This window comes from Callorhinus ursinus, unplaced genomic scaffold (assembly GCF_003265705.2).
Source record: "Callorhinus ursinus isolate GAN/ISIS: 27379988/994484 unplaced genomic scaffold, GSC_fseal_2.0 scaffold128, whole genome shotgun sequence".
In the NCBI taxonomy this organism is placed as follows: domain Eukaryota; kingdom Metazoa; phylum Chordata; class Mammalia; order Carnivora; family Otariidae; genus Callorhinus; species Callorhinus ursinus.
The window spans coordinates 646270-663027 of NW_027397190.1; the positions used below are offsets into that span (position 1 = coordinate 646270).

The 16758-nt window shown below is 60.9% G+C and overlaps 1 protein-coding gene across 5 annotated transcripts in view; it reads right to left on the reverse strand.

Annotated features, from left to right (window-relative positions):
* Positions 1-16758, reverse strand: part of NFATC1 (nuclear factor of activated T cells 1) — a 102252-nt gene that overhangs the window by 25619 nt on the left and 59875 nt on the right. For 2 of the 5 annotated variants that reach the window (XM_073890125.1, XM_025860237.2), the window contains exons 9-10: positions 5465-5848; positions 5158-5353 (exon numbers count right to left, since the gene is read on the reverse strand). In XM_073890125.1, coding sequence (XP_073746226.1) covers positions 5241-5353; positions 5465-5848 — 497 coding nt within the window. In that variant the 3' untranslated portion in view covers positions 5158-5240. Of the gene's footprint in view, positions 1-1896; positions 4530-5157; positions 5354-5464; positions 5849-16676 lie in introns of those variants that run through there. The other 3 variants (XM_073890126.1, XM_073890127.1, XM_025860240.2) reach the window with 3 other exon arrangements.

Here is a 16758-nt window from a genome sequence, read left to right on the forward strand (position 1 = left end):
ATCACCACAAGAGCCGCGCTGTCACATAGTTCGGTTCTGTACACGGGCCACTCACAGAAATTGCACCACAGGAATCACTCATGTGGAGCTTTTATGGCCTCGTTTGAAAATCTACATTTAAAATAACATGAGGCCCAAAAAACGACTCTTTTAAAAACGTACCCTTGTGGTTCTGCCACGATTGAGAAGCGTCTAAATTGAGAGTTTAAGTCTTGTGACTGTTGTTGGACCAAAGAATAAATTGTAACTGGTTTATTTATGGGCCAAATACTTTTGAAACAAAACCGGGGAATAGACACAACTGAAAAAGAGATAAATCCTAAAAAAAAGCGGGGGTTCATTTTCAGGCAAGTTGTCTTACGCTTATGTTCTTCCTTAAGAGAAAGAGAAGTCTGGAAAGTGGACCCATCCGCGTTGGCAGGGGTCCCTCGGCAGAGCAGGCTGCATGCCAGGGGCCGCTCCCACGTGAACCAGGCTGGTCACAACCACTCACGTGCCCCAAGTGCCCTGGCTCTCTGCCACGGCAGAGAACACCCTATCCTTGCCTTTTTCATTCTGTGTTCCTGGAAAACAAAAAACCCAAATAAAACTCCCAGTGTGGAACCCCAAACTGCCACCATGACTTCTGAACAGTGGTTTGGATGGAGCCGGTGAGCAAACGCCCGACAGAAATACGTAAAGGTCATAGTGTCACTCTGGCTGTGGCTTCCGTCACACGCACGGACTCCAGAAATGCCGCTGCTTTGGAGGGCAAGGCCAGGTGGAGCGCATCTGGGCTCCCTGCCACCTAACTGTTCACCATGGGGGCCGGCCCTCGCCGACTGGGCCCTGCGTCCCTCCCCGTGGCTGCTGGAGAGCCGTGTGTGAATCCCGAGTGCAGCCCCAGCCCCAACCCCTGGGAACCCACGGAGCCCGCATGCCTCTGGGAGAAGGCCTCACGGCCACCAGGCCGTCACGGGGCCCGAGGTCCCGCTGTCCGATTGCTGGTCTTTCCAGGAAGTGGGCCCCTGCCCCCGACCCAAAGCCGCCCCGGCCTCCTGCCTCTGCTGGTCGAGCGGCGTGCGGAAAACTTTCACGTTGAGGCCACTTCAAATCCACGGCGTCTCATTTTCTAACTTAGTTTCACGCTACCGTTTCCATTTCTGCAAATTCAGATCTGAGCCACTGACGGAAGAGCCGGCCCTGGGCCACCTGCCGCCACTGTAGCCCGCTGCCGGATCCACAGCACCACCTCACACACCAGAGACGCCCCTCGGAGCAGCTCACTGACCACAGGTCCGCGGTGTGGGCGAGGAGGGTTAAAGAGGCTGAGACATCCAACAGCAGCAGGAGCTATGACTCCCCAGCAGGGGCAGTGCGCCCCGCTCCAGAGAGGCTCCTGCGGGCTGAGCCGGCGGGTGGCAGGGGGCGAGGGCTCAGATACCCAACGCCGCCCCCGGCAGAGGCCCTCCGCCCCGCCCCCGGTCCACTCTGGTGGAGGCGGCCCCCTCCCCCACCCAGGCGGTTTGCAGGTATTCTCCGGAAACTTCCTCTGCTCCAGAATGAGCAGAGGCTCTGACGCTGCCCTGGTTTGGCAAGTTCATTTTCAAAAACCCCGATCATGTGGACCATTAAAATGGGGGGCTGGCAAAGGATCAGATCACTGGTGCCAAGTCAAGTCTTGCAGGCTTTCCAAGAGCATCCCAAGGTAAGGCCCACACCACCCATAACACCTGCGAATCCCTCCCATCAGCCCCGTCAAGAGGGCACCAGTTTGAACCCACCCCCCAAACTCCCTCAGAATTCGGGTGGGGAGGCTGGGAGCTCAGGGTCAGACCTTTATCCTGAACTAAACAGTCTCCCGAGAACTAACTTGGCGCAGACCACATCTGCATCACTGCTCTCGTCAGACGGTGCCTCCTCGGTCCCAGGGCGCCAAGGTCAGCTGATAGAGTCACCCAGCCTCTCACGAGGACATGGTGCCTTTGTCTTTGTTCCCACAGCAAGAAACAGCCAGGCCCGGTCTGCGTCCTAACTGCCTGTGGACTCGGGGCTCCAGCCGCGCAGACAGATCAATGAACGTTCTGTCCGCTTTCCTGACGGTGGACAGATGCCCAGCACAGATCACACGTGTGTGTTCTGGCTGCTGGGGAGAAGGCCCAGCACCCCTCACTTTCCGTGGTCACCTTCCAGGCACAGCCATGCAGCCTCTGGGCCTGGGGGCCGTACTGCAGGGTAGCCTGAGCCGGCGGGAGGCTGGGGGCTCCCCACTGGCTCCCCTCAGCCTCAGGAAAGGCCGCTCCCGGGGGCTGCTGGCCATCCCCACCCACACAAGCTCTGGAGAACCCACGGAGGGGACACATTATGGCCTCTTCCGTAAGGGGTCCATGGCCAGCAGCTCGAGGCTTCCGCTGAGACCCGCTGAGCAGCACTGGAATAGCATGGGTGTGTTTGTGTGCAGGACAACGTGTGCACGTTCACATAAACGCACCATCCGCTTCCTACCGAGCCTTCTCCTGTACTTGCCTTAACCACGATCTGGGTTCTGACCAAAAAATAAAAATAACAAATAACAATAAGCATCTCTCATAAATGCTCTTATGAGCTAATACTGAAAATCTTTATTCACACCTGGCCTGGGATTATGGGGCCTTCTTGGAAACAAGGGCCCATAATTCCAGCCCCAAATCGAGGCGGAGAAAACCTCTTTGCACACAGGCTCCCTGCGCCTCAGAACCTCTGCCCAGGGCTCCCAGGACCACAGGCATGGCCGGGAAGCGCCGGCGGCCCCATGGCAGCTGGTCAGCTCAGGGGGCGCTGAGGCTCGGAGCAGGAGGTGAGACACTAGTGGTCTGGAGACAAGACCATGCTCCCAGGGAGACCGAGGCGGAATGTCTGGGGGGCACGGAGAAGGGAAGAGCTGTTGGAAAGTGGGCTCACGAAGTGGGTGCAGGCGTGGGACCCTCCAGCCAGGGTGCAGCATACAGTGAACGCGGGTGTTCACCACCTCTGCAGCAGGAGCACCAGGACGGGTGTTGGCAGGAGCCCCGGAGGGAGTCTGAGCCAGGAGCCAGCGGGGAGGTGGTGGCTCCTTGCAGAGAGCAGCCCCAGAGCCCTGCTCCTCGAGCCAGCACGGGGTGCTGCACCGCGAGGCTGACGGCCGCACCCCTGCAGACGAGAGTCCACGCTGCGGGGTGTGCAGCCAACGGCCCCACTGGACCGAAGGGTCTCACTTAGGTTTGCCCTCCTGACCAAATCCAGTGCCTGCACAGGGAAGCCCTGGTCTGGAGGGGCCTAGAGACTCACGGGGGCCCCGGCACCTTCTCGAGGGTGGATCCAGCAACTGTGGGCTCACCCGGGGCAGGACACCCCATCACACGTGCCACGTGCGCCTCTCCCACCCTCGCAAGGCTGCCTCTTACCACAACACACTCAGGGCAGCAAGACAGACCAGAAGGCCTGCCGGGCCGGTCACCCTAGCTCGCCTGAAAGCACCGCAGGCTTGGCTGGGACCAGGAGAGGAGCAGTGCACATGCTCCTCGGGCCCGCCCAGCTGCTCGTGGGGCCACCCCGCAACTCCCTGGGACAAAGCTGAGCTCGCAGAGGGGCCAGGCAGGGAGCACGGCCGCCGTGGGTCTAACCTCAGGGGACGGAATCCAAAACAGAAGCTGAAGCTGCTGAGGTCAGCTGTGGACCCCGAGTGTGGTACGGAAGCTGCTGAGTTCTGGGGTGTCCCTGAATGCCTGTCAGGGGCGGGAGGGAACCCACAACAGGCTCCAAGGACATCTCCAGGCTCAAGGGTTGACCAACTATGGAACAAAAATATCTGAGAGCTTGCAGCCCTCAGTTAGGGATGGAGAAGCCTGGGACCGGCCCCGTTTTTACCCCCACGGACGGCAGTGTGAGAAACCCTGAGCACGGGAGCCCTTGTCCTGCCTGGGCCACTGAGCCGAGGGCGATCGCTGGCGGCCAGACGCTGTGGCCGGGAAGGCTTCCGTGTCTCCTGGCCACCCTGACTCTCAGCTTGTGGGGGGAAGGGCCCGTAGGTGCCACCCCTCTGAAACAGCCACTTCAGGAGCAAACACTCTTCCGAAAACACTCCTCCCAACACCAGGGCCCCAGGGTAGCCCGCAGAACTCAAAACAGTGGAAATGCGACGTTTACGGAGACAGCTGTAGCGGGAGACATGAGCCTTCAATGCAAGGCCCCGACCCCAGAGGAGGGTGTTTCAGGGAGGCTGGGGGCCCTGTGTCCAGCACTGTCCTGGGCTCTCACCCCCATCTGAGTCCAGCAGCAGGGGAGATGGGCATCTAGCCCCGGAAAAGCTTACACCGAATACACGGGTAGCGCCAACAACGGGGGCCCCGGCACCTGCGTACACAATCCACGCGGGGCCCATGAACGTGCAGACTTGGACTGACCATCCTGGGCAGCTCATGGGGCCTCTGGTCACAGCGCTGATCCGCGAGTAGTCAGGTGACCAACATGCGAGAGGACCGCCCACCTCTACGCAGTTCAGGTGGCACCTCATCCCAAAGGCAGGTGCAACCCTGCGGAGTCAAAGTGCCAAAAACAATGGGGTGTCATCCACTGACATTTTATGGACTCGGACGCTTACACCACGTGGCCTGCCTGCAGGTGTGTGGAGAGCACTTCCTTCCGGACCATCCTGACCGTGCATGTTTGGCTGCATTTCTGCACCGAGCACGTCCGTGCGCTCAGGGGGTGAGGTCCCACACAGTGGGATTTAAGTCCCAGTTTGGGGCTGTCCTGTGGCTTACTCTTCCTCCCCGGGGCGCCTGACAGGGGTGTCACAGCGCTGCACGGAGGGAAATGTTAACCACCTTCAGCTAAGCCACTATTTACAAATCATTCACTCAACTGGCGAAGCTCTTACGACGCTTGGAAACAAGCAAGCCAGACCCGGAGCCACGTGCCAGGACGGCCTCCTCTAAGAGACCTTGTTGGCTCGTGTGAGGCGACGGTCCGTGCAGCTTTGGTCCCGTGGGTCTACAGCCCCAGGCTCCGTGGGACCTCCGGCCGAGGCGACGGAGCAGAGCCACACTGCCAAGGGTTGCCGGGCGCACCCCTCCGCCAGGTGGCTAATGCGCACACCCCTCGTCACACTTGCAGATACGGCGCCAGGCTGCGTGTGCACCTCAGGCCACGGGCACTTACCGTCGTCCAGATACAGCTGGTCCAGCTCCTGAGGCTCTCGCTTGACCGTTACGGGAATGGGGGCCAGACTATGATTACTGTCCTCATGCACCTCGGGCAGCAGCAGAGGCCGGGGGCCTGCGGACTCGCTCCTCGGAGCCTTCGGCAGTCGGTGCTGCTGGTGGCCCATCTCGGATGGGTGGGTGGGGCTGCAGGACTGCAAACAGGTCGGCTCTTGGGTACCGGACGGCGGTGAGGAGGAGGGGCTGTTGGGACAGACAGCTGGCTGGTGGCCCGGGGGACAGCTGCGGCTCAGCTGTGGACTCACCTGTGGTCGCAGCAGGGCAGGAGGCGGCTGCTGGGGGGGGGCCGGGGTGCACGCCCACGGGTCTCGGTGTCTCCGGAACGGCGAGGAGCCCTCCGGCCGGCCGCTGAAGTCCGAGGTGACCGTGGCCCGGGCTGGCCATGCCCTTGCTGTAGGTGGCGGAAGAGAGGTCGTGGAGCTTCGGGCTGGTGCTGGGGGGCGGTGACACCATGGTGCTCCTCTGTGGACAGGGCGGGAAGCCGGCCACCAGGCAGGAGCCCGGGTCAGGCGGCATCACCAGCTGCTGGCTGTAGCACGGCTTGGGGAGAGGGCTCGGGCCCTGGCTCATTGGTCCACAGGTCAGAGCAGGCTCGTAATCATCGGTGGGCTCTGTTTTTATGGTAGGAGCTGCAAGAAGCAAAGAGGTTGAATAAACACAGGCTACAGATTGGGCGTGTTGGACGGGGCGGGCTGTGGCCAGGGCACCCTTGGAAAACAAACAGCGTCCTGACTGAGTCCCCGTGTATCTCCGCCTGGTTCTCCCACCCAATTAATAGGAGGGCGTGAGTCACCGTCTCCAGGAAGCTGCAGCTGGTTCTAATACTGAGAACACTGTTTTCCTTGGAATCCCCCCCAGCACTAATGTGCTATAAAAATCCATTTGCAAACTGCAGTAGAAGCTTTGGACCCAAGGGCCCATGGATTTGTAGGAATCAAAGCAAAAATTTTAACTTGGATGTACAATTGTGTTCCTCCTGCTACTGACACCCTATCTGATAAACGTCTGCACATTTGGGATCTCGAGCACACACCAAGATGGCACGGAGATGTCCACAAAACCCAAGAGAAACAGTACATGGCGATCACGGCGGGGGGAGCCCGGACGTGGGGGGAAAACACGCCCACCCGGGCCCCGCGCTGCGTCTGCTCCTCACAGAGGAGCGCTTGTAACAACAGGCCGCCCCAGCCATGCAGCCCCAGGCCTCCTCCAGTCCCGCCCTCCCCAGGAAGGGGGGCTGCAAGGCAGACGGCAGTAGAGGGCCCGTCTGACCCTCCACCAGTGGCCCCACTTCGAAGGGAACGTTGGTCAGACTACCGGTGGGTGTGCTGGTGGGTTTCTGCAGGACCCTCTGTCTCCCCGGGCGTCTCCTGCCCCTGCGCATCTCGGGGCCCCGTCTGCTCGCCCGTGGATGGAAGTCTGCCCCGAGTCACTGCTCCCAGCACAAGGGGCGCCACACCAGGCACCGCGCTGAAGGTCTCATGGGTAACGGCTGTCTCGAGACCTTCCCACCCTGCTGCTTCCTGTAGCGCAGACGGGTGCGTGGCAGCCTGGGGGCCTCCTACGTGGGGCCCCAGCCTTCACCTTAAGTAAAGCAAAACTTGTCTATGCCGGGACCTCTGCCGGCAGCTGTAAACAAGGACCAGGGGCGCTTCCTACACAGGAGGTCTGCGCAGCGCCAGTGTTCCCTCACGTCCAGCTCGAGGGCAGCGCCCGTGCTCCGTGACCAGCAGGCTCCTGGGTGTCTAATTCCCCTGGAATCGCCAAGTCCTAGCACCCAGCTCCTGGGGCTCTCCACAGGATCGTTCTCCTTTGCTCTGCCTTTTTGGGGGCAGGTGAGCCCCATGGGGAGCAGCAGAGCTGGTCTTCACGCCAGGCACCGCGGGCGTGGGCTGGTCTGCATCTGCCCCCACAGCGCCCGCTCATTGCCAGGAGGGGCACCCACACCACTCTCGCGCTCCTTCGCTGGGAAAGGGGTTTCTCTCTCTTTCCCGGGACTGGGGGTCAGGGCTCTGGTTGAGGGCAAGTCCCAGCAGAGGGCTGTCCAAAGAGAAATCCCTTTGGCTGCAGAAGGGACCTAAGAAGAGCTCACTGTTCCCTGGGTGGCGTTTTATCACCATGCGTCCATCATGCATGCTCTGGGTCAGCTGACTCAGGTCTCGGGGAGGACCCGGGGCCACCGAGGACCCATCTGTGTGTCCAAAACAGCTAGTCTCACTCCTTACGGAGGCCGCAGTGACCCCAGGCCCCAGCGGAGGGCATGCACCTGGCTCGGGGCAGCAGGGCATGAGGGACTAACCGAGACTCCCAGGCTGGGCCCCACCTGGGGGGCAGTGTGTCCCTGGGCTCTGGCGTCCACGTGCAGAAACGCTGTGGCTGTGTCAGGTGGCCTCCAGAAAGCCCCCATGCCCCCAGGGACTTTCTTCCAACTTCCAATCCACCCAGCAGTGACCAACGCAGACCCTAGAGCTGCCACAGCCCGCACATTTCTGCTGTCAAGCCCCCACCCCAGGCCGTGGCCTCCCGCTGGGCCGCCCTTCTCAGAGAGGCTCTGCCAGGTGGCGCAGCCTGATGCGTGCCCCGTAACCCAGGCCCCGTGCTCGTATCCACAGACAGGTGGGGCGCAGAGCTGGACCCTGGGGCTGCCAGCACTGAGGTGGGTGTCCCCATGTTGAGCTGAGCGCAGAGCTGGGACCTGCTCATCTTACGTGGAGAGAAGCAGCCGTGCAGCGGCCGGAGGTGATCCCCCTCCCCGGGGTGACCGTTCCCACCTGTTTCCAGCATGTTGAAAATCCAGAAACAGCAGAGGGGATGAAGTCAGCCCCTGAGAGGCAGACGGGCCTTCACCTCCTGACGGGGCCCCAAGGACCCCCGGCCCCCACGGATCCCCCCATTCACGAGACGCTAGGGTGAAGTGCGGGCGAACAGAACGGTGAAGGTTAACTTCTAAATTAGTTTGGTAATTTTCAGTTTGTGATTTTAGGGATATATATACGTCTGGAAGATTAAACTGAAACCCTTCTGGGATTCCGTCTTTGCTGCGCTGGATTTCCAGCCAGGCACGGGGGCCAACTCGTCTCTCTCATAAGGTGTCCCCTGAGCTCTTTAAAAACTCCTACCCGTCTGCGTGCACGCACAGCCAGGAAACGCCAGCGCGGGGGATTTACCTGCCGCGTAGCGATGGCGCGCCGAGCGAGTGGCCAGAACCAGCAGTCCCAGGCGGCGGGTCAGAGGCTGCCTGCCCTCGGTGGGCAGGAGCGAACAGGCGTCGGCCCCCTCGTACGCACCCTGTGGCGTCTGTCATTTACAACGTGTTTAAAGCTGCCCAGTGGCACCAGCATGAACTGCCACATCACGGGGCTCCCTGGGACCCTTTCTGGAAAAGTCCCCACAGCACAACCTCGCAGAGCCGACTCCATGAGGCCGGACCCCAGCCCGCCCAGCCCTCCGGGTGCCGCCGAGCTGGGCCTTCTCGGAGCAGATGTCCCCACGAGGTGGGCCAGACCTCTGCCTGCAGCCCTGGGACAGGTGCCCTCGGGGAATAAACGCGGGGGCCCTTAACTGACATAGTGACCACTCTGCAGCTCGGGGCCCCCCGGGGCGGCGGGTCGTGAGTCGCGGTGAAGACAGGCCCCGGTGACTCAGGGCCAGGTGCTGGGGTCACAGGACGAGCCAGCTGACTGCAGGCAAAGGGCAACACACAGGAACGTGGGGCCCGGGACACAGGCTCGCCTGGGAAACAGTGCCTGCTTCCCCCTTGGCCCCCACAGAAGCTCAAAGGCACGAACACGCGGCATCTAAATTGGATTTCTCGTGTGGACTTCAAAGAGAACGAGCAGCGTCTGTGTAAATCAGAACCAGCGAGAACATGCCTGTTTCCTATTAGCGAGGGAAGAAGGAGGCTGCGTCCTGCGCGGAGCTCGGGCGGCGCGGTGGGGCCTCGTCCACGGCCCAGAGCAGCTTCCTTCCAGACCTGGGGCTTGGTGTGACGCAATGTCTGGTTCCCTCCCGGCCGTCCACAGCGCTGGTCTGGGCGGGAGGGATGGTGACAGGAGCCCACGCCCCTGCGCCAGCCGCGAGTTTATAATCCAGATTTATTACAGCACGCAAACGTGTGAAAGATTAACGCTAATCTTGAAGGCGGCTGCCGTGTACAAAGCCTGTTCTCATGGAAAAGGTGGGGTGCCCTCCGTGTGGAGCTGGTGTTTGCCCTGAAGTGCTCATGCTTGGCACAGCGGCTGCGTTCTGTGGAGACAGCGTGTGTGGAGGAGGCCGAGGAGGTGTCCCCTCAGCTCCCAAAGTTACATGTCCCGTCCTCGGTCAAAGGGCAGCTGACCCAGGGAGGGGCCTTGTCCCTGAGCAGGGACCCCAGGCCCCCGGAGCTGGGCCGCGTGCAGATGAAGTGGCAGCAGAAGCCTGTCCCCAAAGGATCCCCACGCCACCCACAGCCCCTACAATGGCCGTCTGTGGGCCAGAGAGCATTCCAGAACACCCTGGCCTGGCTCATAGAAACCTCACGTCTGGCGCATGGGCTCCATCCCCCACGGCAGTGGCTTCCCGTTCCCGTGAGCAAAGCAGAGCCCCTCTTGGGAGCCCCAGCTGAGGTTGGGGGGCTCATGGCAGGGCCGGCTGCCTTTTTGAATCGCACTGACTTGGGTTCAGGGGCCTCGCAGTTCACAGATTTGGGCTGTGCGGCTGCGTCTCACACAGGTGATCAAGAAGTGTGTGCTTTGCTCTGCAGGGCTCCGGACCCAGGGTGGACACCCCACCCCACCCCATTTGCATGTCCCTTGCAACTGAGTGTGTGCAGCACCCACACCTGGCCGGGCTCAGTCTCCCCAGGACGGCCCGGCCTTCGGGTTAGCAGCTGCCTCTCACACAGGGACGCCATGCAGGTGGTGAACTGGCTATTTTCACAGGGGAGTGGGACGGAGCCAGCCAGAGGTCCCGGGCTGATGGCAACGCAGCCCCAAGCCTGTAGCGGGACCCAGGAGCAGGGCCTTGACCCCCAGGACCCCGCCTGGATGCAGATGGCTGTGGTGGCCAGGACCAACTCCCCCAGGTGGCCCAGAGCAAGGCGATGGGATCCCTGCCTGGGGGTGCTCACACCGTCCCAAGGCCTGTGGGCTGTTACAGATGCATGTGACCCCATCCCCACGCACACAGGGGGACACCGCCCCCTCTCACATGTGTCTGTCCCTCCTGTGTCTTCCCCATGTCCTGCCCGTCGTCAGACACATCCTGCTGAAGGGCCAAGTCGAGCAATTCAATTTGGACATGCTGTTTGGGCCAACCCTCCAGCTCAGCGGTGGCCCAAAGCCTGAGGGGAGTGAAGACAAACGTCCTTCCCGTTTCTAACGGAGACGTCTGGGGACTGGGCCCCACTGAGCACCAGCACCTCACTCATCCCACTGTCTTCTCCAGAAATCCACGACGGCACTCAACAAACACGGAATGCCAGACCGTTCTGCGAGGGCTGGACTTCAACATGTCTGTGATCCTGTGGCCCCAGCGCCTGACACGGAGCCCAGATCCCAATTAACACAGGAGTACGCGATTGTAAAGAATTCTCCAGTTCCAAGGCTGTGTGAGCAAAGAGCACACATCTCCATCTGTGTCTTTTCTTTCAAACATGCCGTGTCCCGCACACGCGGACGGGCCCCAGCCACAGCTGGGGATGAGACGTCCGTACCTCGGGGAGAGCCACCACTCTGTCGCCCTGAGCTTTCTGCCTGGAGGCCCGAGTCCTGCAGAGACCCACGGGACTGCAGGGCCCTCAGGCCGTGGAACCCCCATGGGCCTGTGTCCCTGGCCCCAGGACCGACTCACATCTACCCAGCAGATGGTGAGGGTTACACACGAGCAGTCCACGTGCCCCCGTGTCCAAACCACTGCCTCCAGCTGGCACGGGGAGAAATGGGGGGCCAGGAGTCAGGGTCCCGCTCCTTGGTCTTGGACAAGCCAGGGACACTGCTACTGACCGAATCGTGTCCCTCAAACCCAGAGGCTGAAGACCTAACTGCACTGTGGCTTTATTTGGAGACAAGGCTTTGGGGGTAATTATAGCTAAATGAGGTCCTGGGGGGAGGGGCCCTGATCCTACAGAGATGTGGTTTTGAGAAGAGGAAGAGAGAGATCTCTGTCCACCATGTGAGGATCGGTGGGAAGGTGGCACCACCCCCTCCCTGGAAGCCGCCCTTCCCAAATCCAAGCCACTGGCCCTGAGCTCGGGGACGTCCGGCCTCTGGATCCGAGCACGGCAGACGTCCTGACACAGACTCTTCTGCAAGAGCTCCAGGTCCGCCGATCGTAACGCATGCCGAGGTGCCCAGGATGCGGCGGGAGCTGCCCCCACCACTCCCGTCTCCCCGTACACACACACAGCCCTCCCCAGGTACTCTGCTCAGTCCTGGACAAAAGGCGTTTTGTTCTAAACCCCCGAGAACAAAGCTCAGATTGTTTTCTGTTTGTTGCATGACATTAAAGCCCCAGTTTTACCACCAATATAAACACCCACAATGATAACCTCAGGGCATGCCTTTTTAAATAACGAGAAAGGAAAAGTAGTAACTGGAACCACCCCAACTACCAGCCCCGAGGGGCGAGGCCGCATCGTCTCTCTGCATCCAGAGCCCAGAGTGAATTCCAGGGTTGGTCTGGGGCGCAGGCACCAGGAGGCAAGTGAATGCACACAGCGGGCATTTCAACTTGGGATCCTGTCTCTCTTCCTTTGGGGACCTGCTCCCTGTCTTTCCCACACAGCTTAACCAGCATCCACGCCGAACACGCCAGGTTTCCAGCAAGGCCCGATCTTCTGGGGTCAGATGCCGCAGGGGCGTGGCCATCCCCACTCTGTGTCCTGGCTCCACGTCCTCCAGTGACAGAGGGTTGGCAGGTGTCAGGGACAGGGTCAGCTCCCGATCTGGGCGCCAGCCCCCATCTCCTCCAGGATCCTATACAGGAGGAGCTATGACCCACGGAGGCCAACTGCAGACCACGGTCAGAATGGGCCACACGTGCCAGGAGATGCATCGAGCATTTTCATCCAATAATCGCCAAAACTGCCTTTGAAGGGGACGAGATTCACGGTCCTGGTGTGTTGGCTCCAAGCAGCTGCTCCCATGGTGGGGATTCTGGGCAGAGCCCCGGGGACCGTGCCTCCCTGACAGCTGTTGAGACCAGGCTCCCGGGGGATGGGATGCCCATCTGCATCATACAGTTGTCAAGTCTTCATCATGCACGTCCCTGTGTTTGGTGGCCTGTGGCGCCCCTACCCCCTCGGCCCCATCAGGCTGCACAGATGCCCCCAGCATCCCCCCAGACAGCCTCCTGGTGGAGTGAGCCTCCCCAGCGTTTCCCCAACAGGCCGACTCCAGCTCTTTCACACAGGCTCGGACCCAGGCTCCCCGTCCCGTAATCCACTCTGGTCTAAGTTCAAAATCCTCTCTCCGCGGTCGGGACGCCAGGGTCTGCGTGTGCTGGTGGCCAGGGTGTCGGACTGCGGGGTGCCAGGCAGCCTGGGAGGGAAAAGCTCCTCCACGTCTCCTTCCCAGGAGCCCAGCTTCTGAGCCATGGGGGCCTCTCATCCCCGGGGCCCCCACCCTATAGTGGGGTCAGCACCATGCAGACCAGCGGTAGAAGCCTTGTCCAAAAGGTGATGCAGGAGACGGTCTGCATCCAGTGTCACAGCATCTCGCCTGCGCAGGAGGAAGCCGGCCGCCCTCCCGAGCCCGGGGATGGTTCCTGAACCCCTCACAGGCTCCTCCTGTGGCTGGTGGGGACACACAGCCCCCCTTACCTCTACATGTCAGGTTGAAAGATGGGAAAGGAAAATTAAGGCACGGGTCCCCATCTTCTGGCTAAAATAGCAAGAGAGTCAGAGTCAGACTTAACTAAACAAAGCGTCACGTGGGTCATGTGAGGCTCTAATGAGGAGGAACATCAGAGCATCTCACCGGACAGCGCTCACCGCCGACACACTCACTTGTGGTGCGCGCTTATCCCACAGCTGAGCTCACTTGAGAATGTCCCAGAATGTCCATGACCTCTGACCACAGCAGGCCTGCAGGCGGGCATCCTGAGGTCATGGGAGGCCCGTGGGCAGCTTCCGCGTGGGCCAGGGCCATGTTCTCCTTGCCCAGCACCCTTGCCTGCCTCCCACCGTCAAGACTGACTCTGTTTTGCCTTTAGAAGGGAGTCCGGGGTGAGCGGAAGTCCCCAGGATGGACACCCACTGGGCCACCTGGGCCAACCCGACCCCTCCACACCCATGGTCAGAAATGTGACATAATCTGCTTTATTCGAAACCTGCAGATCTTCTGGGACAGGTAAAGCTCCAGCACCCCGCACAGGGGGCTCGGGGGCGGGTCTCAGCCTGGGGACCCCGCTGTGGACCCCATGTGGCTCCCCAGATGGCACCTCCATAGCTCCTGTCAGGCAGGGCGAGAACGCTCACAAGGCAGGGCCTTGCATCGAGGACCATGTGCTCACGTGCCTCACGGCCCTCTTCAGGAGAAATACAGGGCGCAGCATGGAACACGGTGTCCTAGAAACCATGGCCTCTGAGCTCTGCACGGGACCAAGCTTGCTTGCTCATCCACAGGAGCGGGCACCCGGTGAGGCCTGGCCCGGAGGAGCCTGTCCGAGGGCGCCCTCCCACCCAGCCCGGGCAGGTGTGCCGTGTGGTTTCCCGAAGCCTCCCCCGACAGCCTCACTACTCAGCATCTGTACTGATTTCATGGAGGTCATCACTTTGGGAGGAAACTTTAATGCAAAGGTCTCGGAAAAGCAATGAGGCCTGAAGCTCAAGAGAACAGGCAGAGCTTGCTGTGAAGACGAGGCCCCTGGAACGACGGGCAGGATTCCACCGCACACCCGGCCGCCCCTCGAGAGCTGGATGCGTGCACAGAGCAGGAGGGAGGACTGGCCTGGCCGTCGGCCCGCAGGCTGCTCTGGGCTGGCTCTTCCTGCCGGCAGCCCTGGCTCTGGGGTCTGCTGCTCAGGGAACCCGGTGCTGGCAGCCAGGCCCGACACCTCGGCACTGGGGATACTCTTGTTTTTGGACTAAATGGAGCAAACAGAAAACAGACAATCTACCCGTCTTTCCACCTCTTGAGGTCTGTGTGTCTTCTGTCAGCTCCCTGTCTCACGAGGGCCATGAATGTAAGCGCACGTTTGTGCGGCAGTGAGCAGGGAAGCACAAAGCTCCACTCCTCCAGCTCGCTCACGTTGGGCCCACAGAGCCCATCCCCACCAGGTGTGGCCCCACCACGGAGCACCTTCCCTCCCTCCCGGTGGGTGGAGGTGGTTCCTTCCCTCCCACAGTCCCGAGAGGGTTTGTGAGAGGAAGTGCCCCACACTGAGGACTGTGTGTCCCGTCCACGAAGGTCGGGCAGGCCCCCAACAAAGCTGTGTCCCCAGAGCCATCCCTGCCTGATCCTGGGGACACCCCAGGACCCTCCCCTGCTCAGCTGTCAGCATAAAGGCCCTTCTGGGAAGCCAAGGGAGAACAGACACAAAGATGTACTCTCCAAGACTCGGTCATGTGTCATGATTTATTTTCTCATCTTGAGACAGACTTTGCAACCTAACTGTGAGGCCCTACTTGGACTATCATGTTCCTTCCCGTCTGAGCTCCTGTCCCTGCTGCTGGTGCCAGGCACCGGGCGGCCATCGGCAATGTGAGCCCACGGAGCCACAGCTGACCGACACTCTGCCCCCTGAGCCCAGGAGCCACCGCCCACAGGTCCGGTTCTGCTCCACCCTCCCTCAAGCCGGGGAGCTGGGACGGCTGTGGACCGTTCCTGCTGTGGGCAGAGTCTGTCTCCAGGTCGGCACCCGGGCGCCCACAGCCCACGCAGCCCAACCGGAGTCAGGACGTTCTCCTTGCAGAAGACTGCGTTTAGGCACAAACAAAAACAGTGACAGACAAGCGACAAGAAAACCCATCTGGCTCCCGGCGTGCACCTTGCAGCGTCTTCTGGAGTCACACCAAAGGTTTTCACTGCTGCCTTCAGCTGCTGCCCCGGGATGCTGGGCGGGCAGTGACTCTGTTCCACCTCTCATTCAGCCGGAAACACGTCCCCCATCAAACACTGAGCCAAGCCCTGAGAGCAGTGAGGGAGCCCAAGTGTCCTGGGCCCCCTACACACCAGCAGCCGAAGACAGGCCAACTGGAGCCTGTGGGCCCTCCATGCTCGGCCTCATGGGCCTCGTCCAGGCCGACCGTTGACAATTACACTGAAACGGGGGGCCCCTCAGACGGCGGATGGTGTGGGCAGAGGGCAAGGTGGGCATCAGTTTGCCTGCTGTGACCAGAAGTGGGGAAGGTGACTAGAGGGTGACACAGGGGTGCCCCCCACGTGCCCCCAAACAACAAACACTCTGATCCTCTCGCTTCCAATGCCTGCACTCCCAGGGGCCACGTGCGGGCAGCGACGGCCCCACCTTTCTGTGTGAGGGTGGCCTCCTGGGGCACTGCCTCGTGGCGTCATACCTGAGGACCCACAGTGTGTCTCCCACCGCGAGGAGAGGTGGTCCCCACCGTCATCTGCACCCGCAGCTAATTTTGATGGAAAACCTAAAAGGGCACTTGATTTTACATATTTGTACATGAAAATGAACTTTACGGGTAGGGTTTAAGTGGATTTACTTCCAAGGCCTTGCATGTATCAACAGCACGTTTAATAACCTTGAAAAGAACCTGCTGTTGGAAAACGCAGGACGGACCCGAGCCAGACGCGAGCACACCTGTGAAGGGACCCACCACCCAGGTGAGCACAGCAGCACCTCACAAACAAGGCCTCCAAGAAGGAGTGTACCACAAACAGCTCAGAACCCGCCGGATGCTTTCTAACCAACTGTCCCTGCAAAGCTACCGTCCACACGGCACGTGTCTTTTGACTCTGAGCTGACAATCCGGTGTTCAGGTGGGAGGCTCAGCCTGGCGCAGTACCGGGGGGTACCCTCTAAGCCGAGACGCAGATGCGCAGGCGCTAAGCGCACAGGTCTCCGTACTGCTCATGCCTGGGTGGGCCTGCTGAGGGCGCGGCGAGGAGAAACACCAAACTGAAAACCAGACACACCGAGTTCTAGTTTTTTCATTCGTTCTCTTGTTTATTTTTAAAACCACATAAGGGTCGTCTTTGCGATTGAGCCGTGACGTCAGATGCCAGCCGAGGTCCCTGCTCTTGGGAGCTTACAGTCTAGTGGTGCGTGGGTGTGGTCCCAAATCCCCCCGCCCCCGGCAGGCCAGACCCAAGACCAGCCACCCCAGGAAGCCAGGGCAGGGCCGGCGGCAGGGATGCCTCGGGCGCTCAGGGGTGGGAGCAAATCTCAAGGACAGAAGTGCGGATGATGCTGACACCTGATGGGGGCAGACAGACTGGCCAGTGCTCGATGGACAGACTATGTCTAGGGAGGAGCATCAGCTACAGACGGGGGATCCACATGGGGTAAGGGTTAGAGCACGGGTGTGAGGAGGACAGAAAACAGTGGGGACGGGGCCCCGGGGCAGACGGAGTTCGTGGGGACGGGGCCC